Here is a 13,412-nt window from a genome sequence, read left to right as displayed (position 1 = left end):
ATAAGAAAAAGAGGCAGGGTGCAATTGAGCCGAGCCAAGCCAAACGTTGGCATGTCTTGGTCTCTTGGTTCGGCCCGACTAAAGTACTATTGGGTTCACGTTCAAGCTTGAGTTCGACTCTAACTATATTTTTAAGCTCGAGTTTGATTCCATTAAATATTCAATGAATTTAAGTTTGGCTCCAAAGCTTAAAATAAATATATTTATGTGTTTTGTGTTTTATTATTTGATATTTTTTAGTATTTCTAGCAAATAAGGGCAACTTTTTGTATCTAATATCAATAAAAAATAATATTTTTATAAAATAATTAAAATAGGCTAACTTTTTAAAAAAATATATAAAAAAAGAACAGTAATACTGTTCATCGTCTTCAATATCCCGAAGCTTACCACTCCCGTGAAGTCACTACTGCAATCTAAGTGCGTCTGCAAATCATCGTTCGCCTTAATCAGCGACCCTCGATTCGTCAAACAATATCTGAACCGAGTACTTGAAAGCATCACCACCCCCAACGACGATGGCGGATCCTCTAATTTCATTGTTGTCTCTTCCGGAACTGTCTATCACGTAGATGATGGTTCTGAGACAGCAATGCATGATGGGTCGTCGAGAAAATTCGATTTGCCGTTTCAGGATTCTTTCAGATGGCCATGGGTAGCGGGTTCCTGTAATGGGTTGGTATGCTTGGCCAACGAGACATACGATGACACCCTAGAAGACTTGTTTGTATGGAACCCATCTACCGGAGATTACATTAAGTTGCCGGAAGCCCCTTTTGAGCTTCCTCCATCCTCCCTACTAATGTTTTGGCCTTCGGCTACATATCCGCCCTTGACGAATACAAAGTAGTAAAAATTGTTCATACTCTTGATACTTCAAGAAGACCAGGCGTCAATGGATCCATAATTCTGGTGCATACACTCGGCACTGATTTGTGGAGAAAGATTGAGGAAGACGTCTCTTTCCAATATCATTCCATCGTCTTTCTCTTGAGAAACAGGCAGAGGAACACGATGAACAATATTATGTCTTATTTTTCTAAAAAAGTTAAGATAATATATACGTACATATGTATATATGTATGTATGTATGTATATATATGCATGTGTTAATCCTTGCAAGCTTTCAAGCCAAACTTTTTAAGTTCCAATAAGTAATCAAGCTTATAAGGCCATGTTTGGTTGTAATACAAATGCAAATATATACACTACATATTTACCTGCTTTTTGGTTCATGAATGCAAACAAAGTTCACATTTTAAACCATTTTTGCATTTATTTTGTTTGTTTGAAAACGGTGCAAAAATGTGGATCCATCATTAAATGCTCCAACTATCTTATGCTCTAATGCATCTACTTTGTTCAAAAAGTTAATTATCAAAAAAACACAAAAGTGTATCCAAAAAATAGGTACCATAATGCAGGGTGGGGACGAGGAGCCTCTCCCCATCCCCGTCCCCATCCTCATCCCTGCTAACAAGGACAAGGTTATCCCCATCCCTAGCCCCGCGAGAATCCCCATTCCCTGTAATTTTTTATAATATTAATAATTTTGTTTTTGTTTTTTTTATTTAAAAAATAAAAATAAAACAATTAAAACTTGCAATCTACTAAAAAAGATTCAAACATATTTAACCATATTTTTAAAACATTAATATATAGATGTATGTGTACATATATAATGTATACATTCATATATATTAGTGGGGATCCCACGAGCGGGGATCAAGGTCCCCACGGGGCGAGAAGTGCTTTCCCCGTCCCCTACTAACGGGGATGAAAATTTCCCCATCCCCATGGGGGGAATCATCCTCATCCCCGCCCCATTCAAGACGGATCCCCACGGGGATCGGGGAAATGAGGAAAATTGCCACCCTTATACAAAAGTATCGAAAAATATATTTTTTCTCTAATAATCATTACTTTTTTACGCTTCAAACAAATGCTCACAAATGCAAACCGGGCTACATAAATACCCCGGTTCAGCATTTGTATCGCAAACAAACGGAGCCTAAGGTTGGAACTCAACTTGAAATCGATTAGAATCGAACTCGAATCAAGCTTAATCGAATTTGAGCTCGAGCTATTCGATAAGGGCTTGACTCAATTGCAGCCCTAAAAAGTAGTGGAAACACTAGAGAAATCCATATGAATAAATTTCAGGAAATGGTTATAATACATGACCTAGTAGATTTTGGCTTAGAAGAAACAAATTTACTCGAATAAATAAAGGCACTATCACTCTATCAGCACTCTATGAGAAAGGTAGGCAAGCACTTGAAAATGCTGATTGACACTGTTGGTCCAATATTCCATGAATTCTTAAGAACACTTCTACGTAACATTTCCTTTCTTATCCCCTGGCTTATCTGACATAATCAACAGCTAATGAACAAAATGAATGTCATTTTCACATAAAACATTACTTGGAAAGAAAGGAGACATTTTACACCTCTTTTTGCAGGTATATAATGTTAGAATTCCAAAATTAGAAACTATTTTAATGGCTACTTTTTCCATAGAGGTGTCTGCAGGTCCATGTTATCTCATATTGCGGAGTCAGACTCTTGGACAAACATCAGATTCCAACTCCTGTGTCTATGTCCAAGCAAAACTGCTGATTGAAGAGTGATATGATGCAACAATCAATCTGATATCTGAAACATCATCAGAAACATGAAATACAATTTCAAGTTCTAATTCTGGTTCTAGACCTGATGAGGAAATTAACACAAAAAGAACAAATTGATCATTGTTATCCATCACAACATACATCGTAATTGACAACCCTTATCATCAACCCTGGATTCTTCAGGCCTCCAAGAAAAAGAGACCACCTGCAACCAAATTATTCATGGAATGTAAGCACTTGGAAATCTTTTTATAAAACATAGGCTCCTATCAATTATGAACTTAAATATTAGTTTTTTTTCTTTTGTAATAGATTATATGGTTGATATATTACAACTATTTCCATTTTCTATGAGTTTAAATTTTGCTTGAACTCATACTATCACACAGTTTTGAAGCTTAAGGTTTACAGGACAACTTCAAAATGTATTCTTTTGTTTATAACCTTGGTTTCTTAGCTTTGTTTAATGATTAGGAACACGATAATAATTCAAAAAGGTGTTCCTGTGAAGTGGGCTCAAGATAAAAAAAATTCCCAAAAAAATAATCTGGTGACAGGTGAAACCTCTGGTAATGAAGTGGGATCAAATGCAATTGATAAAGCAGTACGGAAGGATAAGAGTGTGGTGAATGCAAACCAGGTGTTTGACATGGCAAATTGCTCTTCGAGGCCAAACAAAGGTTTCAACCTTTGATATAGTTATAGTTAGTAGATTTTTGGTTTGCAAAAATCTAAAAACTTTGGAATGTGCAATCTTTTCATCAATTAAATTGTATGCACGAATAGCAACTTAAGCACAAAAGGGCAGGAAATACAATGTTTCTGCATCTTTTGCACCTACTGAGCTTCTATTCTTCAATTCTATTTCTTGATAGAAAGTGCTTCTTCATATTATTTTATGATTTCTTTCTTCAAGCATGATCTACAGTATGCACAAACTCTATTTGCCCTCTCCTGCAATAGGAAAGTTCTGCTCTAATGATGGCTTCAAATGAATTAGCCACGTCTTTGATTTTTTTTAATTGTTGTCTAATTAACATGTTTTTTCCAAATCTTATATGGGTTCTGGTTAGCATAATTTCCATGCTATGGTTTCACAGTAACCGAAATGCGTGGAGAATGAGATGTTTTGGTCGTCAAGGATCTTAAGGTCAGAATGTTATGGGTGATAGCAGATGGTTTGTTTTATTTTTATGCTTGCTTAGATTGATTCTTTTCATGTCATTTGTTCTGCTGGATGTCGATTCTTTGATCTGTATTTCTTCGTGTTCTGCTTATCGAATTGATCCTTCTACCAAAAATTATGGATGTCTCAATATATACAGAACGATAATGGAGAAGGATTAACGAATGGACTTTTACTTTACACAAGTACCAAATAAGTCATGTGTTACAGATAATAAGTATCTGGTTGTATTAGGTGCTATTTAACTAACACAATGTTACTAGCTGATCTGGACTGTCTTCAAAGATAAGCGTCCGAAAATGAAGAGGCACATAATTGGGATAACCATAAGGACCTATGACAAGTTCCAGTGGTGAAAATAACATTGCAGTATGACAACATATACCTGCCACTTCCCACATGTGCTTTAAACTATTGTTCCTCCAATCTCCACTAAGTTTCAATACACCATGTAGCCTAGGTGCTATGACAAGTTCCGGTGGTGAAAATAACATATGACAAATACCTACCACTTCCCACATGTGCTTTGAACTATTGTTGCTCCAATCTCCACTAAGTTTCAATACACCATGTGGCCTAAGACTATGATGTTTAGATACATTTACATGCCTAGTGTTCCATAGTTGGACATAATACATACCCAATCCAACACAGGATACTGCATGGACACTTCTAGAGTATACTTTACATCCACATAAAAACAGTTAACCATAGGATACCAGACAAAAGCAGATTGACATGGCAATGGAACTCGGGCAAAATCTTATCCATCTTTTTTTTTTTTTTTCATTAGTTGTAGTGATGCTGATTGCATCAAGGCTTACGATCTTTGGTAATGGCCTCCAAGGTTTTGTCAAATTAGTATCTTCTATATATGGACCGATGCTTAACACCTTAGAGATGCATACTACCAAGTCCATGTAGCAACTCCTCATTTTAATCAATGTGGAAAGATAGCTTTTACTACATAAAATTTTTCTCTTCTACTCGTCTTGATCATGATACTAACTTCTCATCTTGATCAGTGCTTAACACCTTAAATATGCACAATACCTAATTCACTGTAACTCCTCATCTTGATCAATGGAGAAACATGATTCTTACTACACAAAACTTCTCTCTTCTACTCATCTTGATCATTCTATGGCTCCATTGAATATTACAGAATTACACTATTACAGTACAATTAAACTTCTCTGTTCAGCTTACACTAGCAGGCCTCAGCTGGACAACTATTAGGAATATGTTTATTAGGCACTGTATGGTAAGGGGAAAGAATATCAACAACACCATTCGGGAAAGGGAAAAAATAATCAGTTAAAGCTTGCATCATTGAGTTAAGTCTATTATCTGAAATTGTGACTTATGAAGAATGTCAAGAAGCACAAAAAAATGGGACTATGTAAGTATAACTGCAGTACCCCTTTTAACAAACTGCACCTTCCAGACTAAAGGAGAAAATATTTGATAACACCATGAAGTACCAATGAGATGTGCAGTGATTACATCATGATGGAAAATGGAGTAAATATCTAAGAACAAAACTCTTTGCTCCAAGAGACTATCACTTTCACCAGTAAGTTTTTAATGCTAATGGTTATAGAAGTGGATATCTCAAGACCAATGATGATGGAAACACAATCATTCTAGAGTTGAAAGCACCTACAAAATGCGCATGAATGAGTTTAAGGTTCTCTCATTCACTATTAATTTCAATTTTCAATATCACCTAAAATTTGCTACTTTCTAACACTACAGAGTAAAGACAGTTATTTTGGGAAATGAGACAAAAATACGCATAATAATAAAAGACAACTAGCAAACTTTCAATGATGATATCTGAGAGCCAATCTATGGAAGTGGTAAAAAGAAGAAAGATTGAAGACCTTATTAAGAAGAAAATTCATCTATTTCTCAATAAAAGATTTGACAGTTCCCATCCACCGGATAAACTCAGTCTTATCTTTGTTCATCATATACTCATGTAAGAAAACAGCAAGTTCATCAGTTACCCCCCTCGCCTCCAAGAATTCCTGGAGTGAATCCTGAAGATCATCGCTCAAATCCCTGAATAAAAGAAAATTCAAATATGTAAACTAATTAGAATGTCGAACCAATACCAAACACGCTAAAATCATGACCAGGAAATTAAGAAAAAAAAAAGAATCAAACAATTTCATACTTAAAATCAGGTCCTGTATAAGGCGCCGCAGGCATTCCGTCACGCTTAAGCAAAAAAACTTTCTGAATCTCCAAGCAGTCCGGCCATGCAGAGCATATGAATTCCAAAACATCGCAACCCTCCACCTTGGAAACATCGACAATCAAGCTGATGTGAAGCTTCATGTCTTCCCCTTGGGCATCATCACCGGATTTAGGAACAGGAATGGATCCATCGAACATCGTAACCTCAATTTTAATCTCTTCTTCGTCTCCACATTTCCTTCTCAATCTAATCCATTGCTCTCCTGGCCTATCCTCCACCCTAAACGAATTGAATTCTGTAACAGGCTTTACTCCAAGAAAGAAATTCAGAGGTGTGGAGAGAAGAAAATGAACTAATTAATCAATGAACCCAATTTAGCGAGAGAGATTATACCTCTTTGGAAGGGGCGTATTCCGACTCGTATTGAATCTCGGTGCGAAGGATTCTCAGTATGTTCCCTTCAAAGGCAGATTTACGCATCTCAGAGATGTAATTTCGCGTCTGGAAGACTAGGTTGAGAGAGTTGCGGAAGGGTTTCTCGATTTGAAGAGGAGATTGCTGTAGTCTAGAAATTAGGGTTTTGGGTGACGAAGGCAAAGAAGAAGACGGATATGCTCTTCGCGCCATCTGAATTAGACGGGCCATGATGGAGAGACGGTGCGTGTTCCTGTGCTTCTGGCTGTGTGCAGTTTTGAACTATGGAGGTAAGGGTTAAGGAGGGTTTAGGTTCCAAGGCAATAGAAATTAGAAAATCTTGGCAGACAATGTATAATCGAGCCGAGCCGAGAGTTTTGGGAGGTTCAATCTCGAGATCAAGCTCGACTAAAAACTCAGACTACTCAGTGGTCGATTGAATTTTTCAGTTTCATATTCGATAATTCTTTTTCTTTTTTTTTTTTTTTTTTTTTTTTTTTTGCAAATTTCTTAAACCCTATGGTGTAAGCTAATCGACCACTCATCTTTTCTGTTTACAGTACCCCTAAGTTTTTTTATAATTGTTTAAAGCCTTTCTTGTGGTTAAGTTTTCATCACACTCTATTCACATGTGACATTACAACATGGCTATTTTTTTAAATTCCTAATATACTCTTTTATGGTTCCACCTAAGATTCAAAAAATCGATACAATACGCCTCATATCGGACATATCTTATCATATCTTTTGGGTTCTGATACACCTATTTATAAGTGTTTCGAGACCCCACTATTTTCTAATGAAAAATATAGGTATTAAAGTCCCCAAAAACCAAATTTTGAAAAAAAAAATAAAAAAAGAAATCATATTTCCATGTGGAAAAGGCGTATTCACATAGGCATATCAATACTTCGAACCATGGTTCCACCCCATCCCAGTCTTCATCTCCAGTTCCATCTCTATCTCTGACTCCGATTCCGTTTTCTGTCTCCACCTCCATCTTCATCTTTGTATTTGTCTCCGTCTTCATCTCCGATTTTCCATTTCCATCTCCCCATCTCCTTCTTTGACTCCATTTCTCCAACCTTGATCTTTATTTGTAAGAAAAAAGTGTTTAGAACACTGCTCGATCCGTTGACACCTTCAACATCATTGCATTGCCGACTGATGGAAGAGGGGACGAAGAGGAACTAACCAAGGAAAACATTAAGGATCCTTCATTCTCCATTGGAACCATAAGCCTTGGTGTGACAAATAGAAAATCAAACAGTCATGAGGTGATTGGGGTATTTGAGAGTGATGAGCAAACTGACTTGGGAGCAAAGACTCCTAAAGATGTGAAGATACGCATGAAATTATCAACCCAGTTTGGACCCTTGATGCTTCAAGCAGTTGTCTAGTTTTTTAAGGATAAAATTTGTTCTCTTTCTGATACCCATCTACTAAAGGTTGCGTTTTGGTGAATGCCCATCTATTGGAAAATGAAATATTTTATTTTCTAATAACCCGTCTATAGGCATCTAAATCAATGAAAGAAATGGTTTTGGGTGTCTTGGAAACCCGAAGGAGTCATTGTGTGCAAGCTTCATATCCAACTCACCCATCAATCCTTATCAACTCCTCTTAGTCTACAATTCCTTGTCAACAATAAAATTTAGACGAACCAAAGTTTCATTCCCACCTAAGAAACTGTGATTTTGATCTCTCTCATGAATTTCCTTCAGGTTGGTGGAGACATTTTAGATGGGAATGGAGGAACTAAACGAGAAGAGTGAGAACAAGGGGTTGGGAGAAGGAGAGAGGCAGAAATGGTGGAACTGTAGTGGTGGAGATTGGTGACTGCTCTCGTTCAATTTCAACGATGATTGTGGAGAAAGAAAAGGGGCTGTGAAGATTGAAAGAGTGCATTGAATTAATCATACAAAAACCCATCTTTATCAAATGGGTTTTATTTTTGAAAATTTGAGGAATAATGGAGGGTAAATTTGACATTTCATTGTTTTTTGTTAGTGATTAATGACAATGTCAATTGTCAGAAGCAATAGGGGTACTTTAAGACAATATGTAAACAATAAGGGTAGAGTTAGTTAATTAGTTAAACCATAAGGGTAGTTTAAGAAATTTGCCATTTTCTTACTCACCTTTGCCCCCGTAGCCTAGGGGCCGTAATTCAATTCTCCCTAGCATCTTATAGCATTTTTTCTAACAATATTAACAATTCTTCTCAAAGGTGGTGAGAGCCGATAACAGGGCTCAAAACAGAGATCGATTTCAGTCAATGTAAGACCCATTGAACACCATTCAAACAACCTTTATAGCCTTACATTGGGAATATTTCCATACTTATGTGCTTTATTTCATGAGGAGATATTCCCAATGCAAGGCTATAAAGGTTGTTCGAATGGGCCTTGAACTAACTAAATCTAGTTTCCTCAAAACCGCATCTGGTCTAGGGCTATTCAGTTTATGTGTCGTCCGAGTTACCACTTAGCTTATGTGCCAACTCGATTCAACACTTGTAAGTTATTCGAGTTTAATTTGGCCCATATCAATTATAAATAAATTAATATTATGAAATATTATAAATAAAAATGTATTATGAAACTTAATTATAAATTTATCTCTTTATATTATAAATAAAAATATATTAAAAATAATACTTTACTAGCATCTCAATTAGGCTCATGAGTTGCTCAAGATTGGGTGTTATGAAGCTCAAATTCAGCTCGACTCAATAATCTTCGAGCTAAAACCAAGTATTTAGTGAGGCAAGCCCGAACAACTCACGAATTGGCTTGACTCACTTACGCCTCTAAATCAAACTATCCTCCAACACGCACTAACTGTGTAGTACACCAAATAACATACATGTTACACTAGGGAAAAAATGGAGTGGTATATCTCTAGTGTAGGGTTTTTTCTCTTTGGAGGTATTCCCCTCTCCAAATTTCTCTTATCCTACTAGTGTGCTTAGCTCTACTAGTGTATGTCTATCCTAGCTTTGGTTAGCATTAAGTTTTCACTGATGTTCTGATCTAATCCTCCTAGTGGATGAAGAGATTCCAAAGGTTCCTATGGAGTTTGAGGGAGAAGAGATTCCAAAATTAACTAGTGCAAAAGATGAAACAAACAGAGTTTGGAATAGATTGTTTGTTTGTAAGATATTAACAAAGAAATAACTAAGTTTCAAAGAGGTATGCAACATGTTCAAGCAGTTGTGGAGAGAATGCAGGTTTCTAAAGGTTGATGACCTAGGTTAAGATGGATGGTTTCTCTTAATCTTCAAAACTGAGGTTGGTCTGCATCGGATTTTGATGTATGGCCCTTGGTCATTTACAAACAACATCATCTTGCACTATAATTACTAGAAAGGCTTAGCAATTTTTAAAGCTCCCCTATTTCATTTTGTCATCTAATTGCAAATTCATAGGCTTTTATTGGACTAGATGTCAAAGTCCATGGGAAGCAATTTTGGAGTAGTAGGAGAAGTTTTGGAAGTCGCAAAGACTAAACAAAGTAAAGTGGTGGTGAACTTTCTAAGGGCGAGAGTTAGAATACCCATTTCCTCACCATTAAAATAAGGGTATCCTCTTCAAAGAGAAAATAAGGACCCTTTAAGGGTTGAGTTAAATATGAGATATTACCTAACTTTTGCTTCACTTATGGAAGTATTGATCTTATAAATCACTAATGCCTAAAGGGTACTTCAAAATGGGGTGTGAATAAATTAGTTAAAAGTTGGCCGATGAAATGTGCCTGTAGAGTCGTAGGCCCATGGATAAGGGTGGATTTTCATAGTGGTAGGTTAAATTGAGTGAACATGGTTTGATTTGGAAGAGTTATAGGTCTCTATGGGGAAGAGATGAGTTAAAAGTTCAATTGCAAAGAAGTGACAAAGTCGAGGAAGGAGGTCAAAGAGGGGCATGGAAAGAGAATTGTATCCTAATATCATGTCTTGGAGAGATTTGATGATTTAGGTATCAATAGAGAAGGTTCACATCAAGGGGAGTGAAGGGCAAAAACTATAATTGAATCATCTAATGATTGCACACTACCCCATGATCAAGGTAAGGCAGTGCTAATTGGATTGTTCCCAAAAATGACGTAGAGAAGGAGATTACCTAAGGCAGAGGGGTCTATAGCAGGGGGAATGATGGATGGCTATATTTCGAAATTGACAGATACCTTAGGAAACACTCTTTAATCATTAAAGTTGGGCTTGGTCTAGATTAGTCCCATAGTCCAAATAATTGCTAGCTCCCTTTATTTAACCCCATATTACACCTAGTCCTAGGACCAAAAGAGAATTGAGAAAATGCATCTAACCCCTATCTTATATGAGGTGACTAAGAAGCCCATAATTCTTGATGAGCTTGAAAGAAATGAGAAAGCAAGTGATGTTTGTGAGAATCTATCCCAAACAATAGAACTTATCCAATCTCGATACCCATGTATTTACTCATCAGCACCCTTGGGTGTTGTCGACAATTGTGAATCTAATTGCTTAGAACTACTATGGCCTAGGGTAAGGCCTTTGCAGTTCATGCTCTAAGGGAGGTCTTGCCTCACTTTAAACCAAGAATAGTGTTCTTGTTGGAAACAAAAGTCCAATCTAAAAAAGGTGATAAGGAGGATTAGGTGGTGGGGTTTTGATCGATTTCATTTAGTGGTGCCAAAGGAGATATCAAGTGATTTGTTATTAGTTTGGAATGATGGAATAAAATTTGAAGTATTATTTTGTTTTAGGACCTAGGATTTCATTGGTGAGCTACCTTTATATATGAGGAGCCTATATGAAATCATTAGCACTTAGTGTGGGATTCCCTCTGTTTCATCAATTCCACAATTAGGGATCCTTGTATTGTTGGCGATTTTAATGAGATTGTAAGCTTTCTAAAGAAGTTTGGAGGTGAATTGATAAAGTATAAGGATATTTAGAGAATGAATTGAGGAAGCTGGTCTATTAGACCTAAAAAGGTAAGGATATCCATTTACATGGCCAAATTGAAGGGAAGGCACATAGAATATCCTTGGCTAAACAAGCAACTAGTTTTCCCTACATGGAGAGAGCTACATCTAGAAGCTATAATAACTCTAAAGGTGCACAAGTGCTTGGACCATTGCCTAGTGGAGTTAAGTGTTAACATTTTTCATAGCAAGGACAACAACCGTTTTTATTTGAAACAGTATAGGCTTCTCACCTAAATTGCAAGGAAGTAATTTAGTCTACTTGGAGAGTAGATTCAAGTCTTATAGGATCTTATAATGCAGTTGGTTGAAAAAATGAGTACATGTCAAAGGAGGTTGAGGTTAAGGAAGTGTAATGGTGTCATTTGGGAAAATTAGGAAGAGGATTATGGATATTAAACACTAATAGGAGGCTATTCAACAATAAGTGAAGAGTGGCTAGGATTGTCATTAGGAATTGCAACTTTATAACCAACCCAAACAGGAGTTATCTAAGGAGGAGATTTGCTAATATCAAAAGTGAAGAGTAAAATGCTTAGTGAAGGGTAACAAAAACACTTGTTTCTTTTATCCCTCAACCCTACATCAATGGGCTATGAATATAATTTACAAAGTGCAAATGGAAAATGGGTCATGAGTCTCAAAGGAGGGTGAAATCGGATAAGTTGTTCTTTAACACTTTCAAGAGATTGGTGGATGGAACCTGAGTGACTTGAATGTTTGTTTTAAAAAATCCTTATCAAATGACATGAATGTTGCTTAATAACCCCTGCTACTTGAAGAGGTAAAATCTACAACTTTTAGTATTGACCTTTTCAAGGCTCGGTGACCTGATGACTTTCCTAACCTATTTTATTAAAAATTCCAGGATACATTTGGCTCCCAAGTGACTAAAGTTGTATAAAAGTGTTTTATGGATGCTACATTCCCCATAATATTAACAAAACTTATATTATCATGATACCCCAAACATTATAAACCCTAAAGACTTAATGATTACAGGAAAATTATCTTAGCCAATGTAATTTATAGGACCATATCGAAGTGCTTAGTGAATTAACTTAAATTATTGATTGACAATCTTGTCAATAATTCTCAAAGTGTATTTATACAAGATAGGTTGACCATAAACAACATTATGATATCTCATGAAGACTTATGATTGCTTTGATTGGGATTTCCTTTTGTAGTTTTTATAGCAAGGAATTTAAATTAACATTGGTGAAACATTACCAAAGGTTGTTTGTCAACAATGGAAGTCTTTCTCCTTTGTTGATCAGAGTTATTTGTGATTCATTAAAGCCCAAGTAGGGGGTTGCAACAAGGGGATCCATTATCCCCCTATTTATTCATTTTAGAAACTTAAGCACTCTCATTTCTCTCTTGTGAGCAAAGTTGTAAATGGTGGTAGAATTAAGGGGTTTTAGTTCAAAAGGGGAGGTTAAACTTTAAGCCACTTACTATTCTTTGTTGACTATTTTTTTTTTCTTTTTTTGCTCAAAGCAAATTAGAAGACTGCTTATAATTTCAAAGAGCTTCTAAATTCCTTCTTAGTAGTTGTTGGTGATGATTAATATTCGTAAGTCTTTAGTGAATTTTAGGCTCTCGTGATCCATTAGAGTTAGAAAGAATGATGTTTTTTATTTTTTGGAGGACAAAGTGAGGCAAAAGCTTTTAAGGTGAAAGAAATCTACTTATCATTGTTGGAAGGGAGATTAGCATAAAGCAAGTTCTTAGTTCATTGCCCACTTTCTCAATGAATTATTTTCAAATTTTAGCATTTCTTACCAACAACCTTAATCAGATGTTGCAACTTTCTTTTGGGGTGATGGCAAAGCAAAGAAAAATTCATCGGGATCAGGTGGTTTGCTTTATGTAAATCAAAGTTAGTAGGAGGAGTAGGATTTAGGGAATTATTTGCGTTTAACAGTGCTTTACCTACTAAGCTAGATTGGAGGCTTTTTGAAGAAAGAGTGGAATCCTTTGTCTTTGATTATGAAGGAAAT

At 36.2% G+C, this 13,412-nt stretch overlaps 1 protein-coding gene across 2 annotated transcripts; it reads right to left on the bottom strand.

The window, feature by feature from the left end:
* Window positions 1-2,264: 2,264 nt before the first annotated feature.
* On the bottom strand, window positions 2,265-7,037 carry LOC148843224 (uncharacterized protein At2g39795, mitochondrial-like). 2 transcript variants are annotated; one of them, XR_016103228.1, is made up of 5 exons: window positions 6,418-7,037; window positions 6,001-6,329; window positions 5,705-5,885; window positions 2,774-2,837; window positions 2,265-2,657 (listed from the first exon to the last, which is right to left on the bottom strand). XR_016103228.1 is itself a non-coding variant. In XM_088957561.1 (4 exons), the coding sequence occupies exons 1-3, from the start codon at window positions 6,667-6,669 to the stop codon at window positions 5,726-5,728; spliced, it is 741 nt and encodes a 246-aa protein (XP_088813687.1). In that variant the 5' UTR covers window positions 6,670-6,861; the 3' UTR covers window positions 2,635-2,837; window positions 5,705-5,725. The 2 variants fall into 2 exon arrangements, 1 of the variants encoding a protein (XP_088813687.1); XM_088957561.1 differs by having other exon boundaries at window positions 2,635-2,837; window positions 6,418-6,861.
* Window positions 7,038-13,412: the final 6,375 nt, after the last annotated feature.

This window comes from Nelumbo lutea, chromosome 8 (genome assembly GCF_056320005.1).
Source record: "Nelumbo lutea isolate HS-2025 chromosome 8, American lotus-T2T, whole genome shotgun sequence".
NCBI lineage: Eukaryota > Viridiplantae > Streptophyta > Magnoliopsida > Proteales > Nelumbonaceae > Nelumbo > Nelumbo lutea.
The sequence above is the reverse complement of the archived record's forward strand: the minus strand, read 5'-3'. Positions and strand labels throughout refer to the sequence as shown.

Excerpts from the sequence above, each read along its gene's own strand:
- LOC148843224 (XM_088957561.1), bottom strand. The coding sequence starts at position 6,669 with ATGGCCCGTCTAATTCAGATGGCGCGAAGAGCATATCCGTCTTCTTCT. Across the intron at positions 6,330-6,417 it reads AATACGCCCCTTCCAAAGAG|CCTGTTACAGAATTCAATTC; the intron begins GTATAATCTCTC and ends CTTGGAGTAAAG. Across the intron at positions 5,886-6,000 it reads TATACAGGACCTGATTTTAA|GGATTTGAGCGATGATCTTC; the intron begins GTATGAAATTGT and ends TCTTTTATTCAG.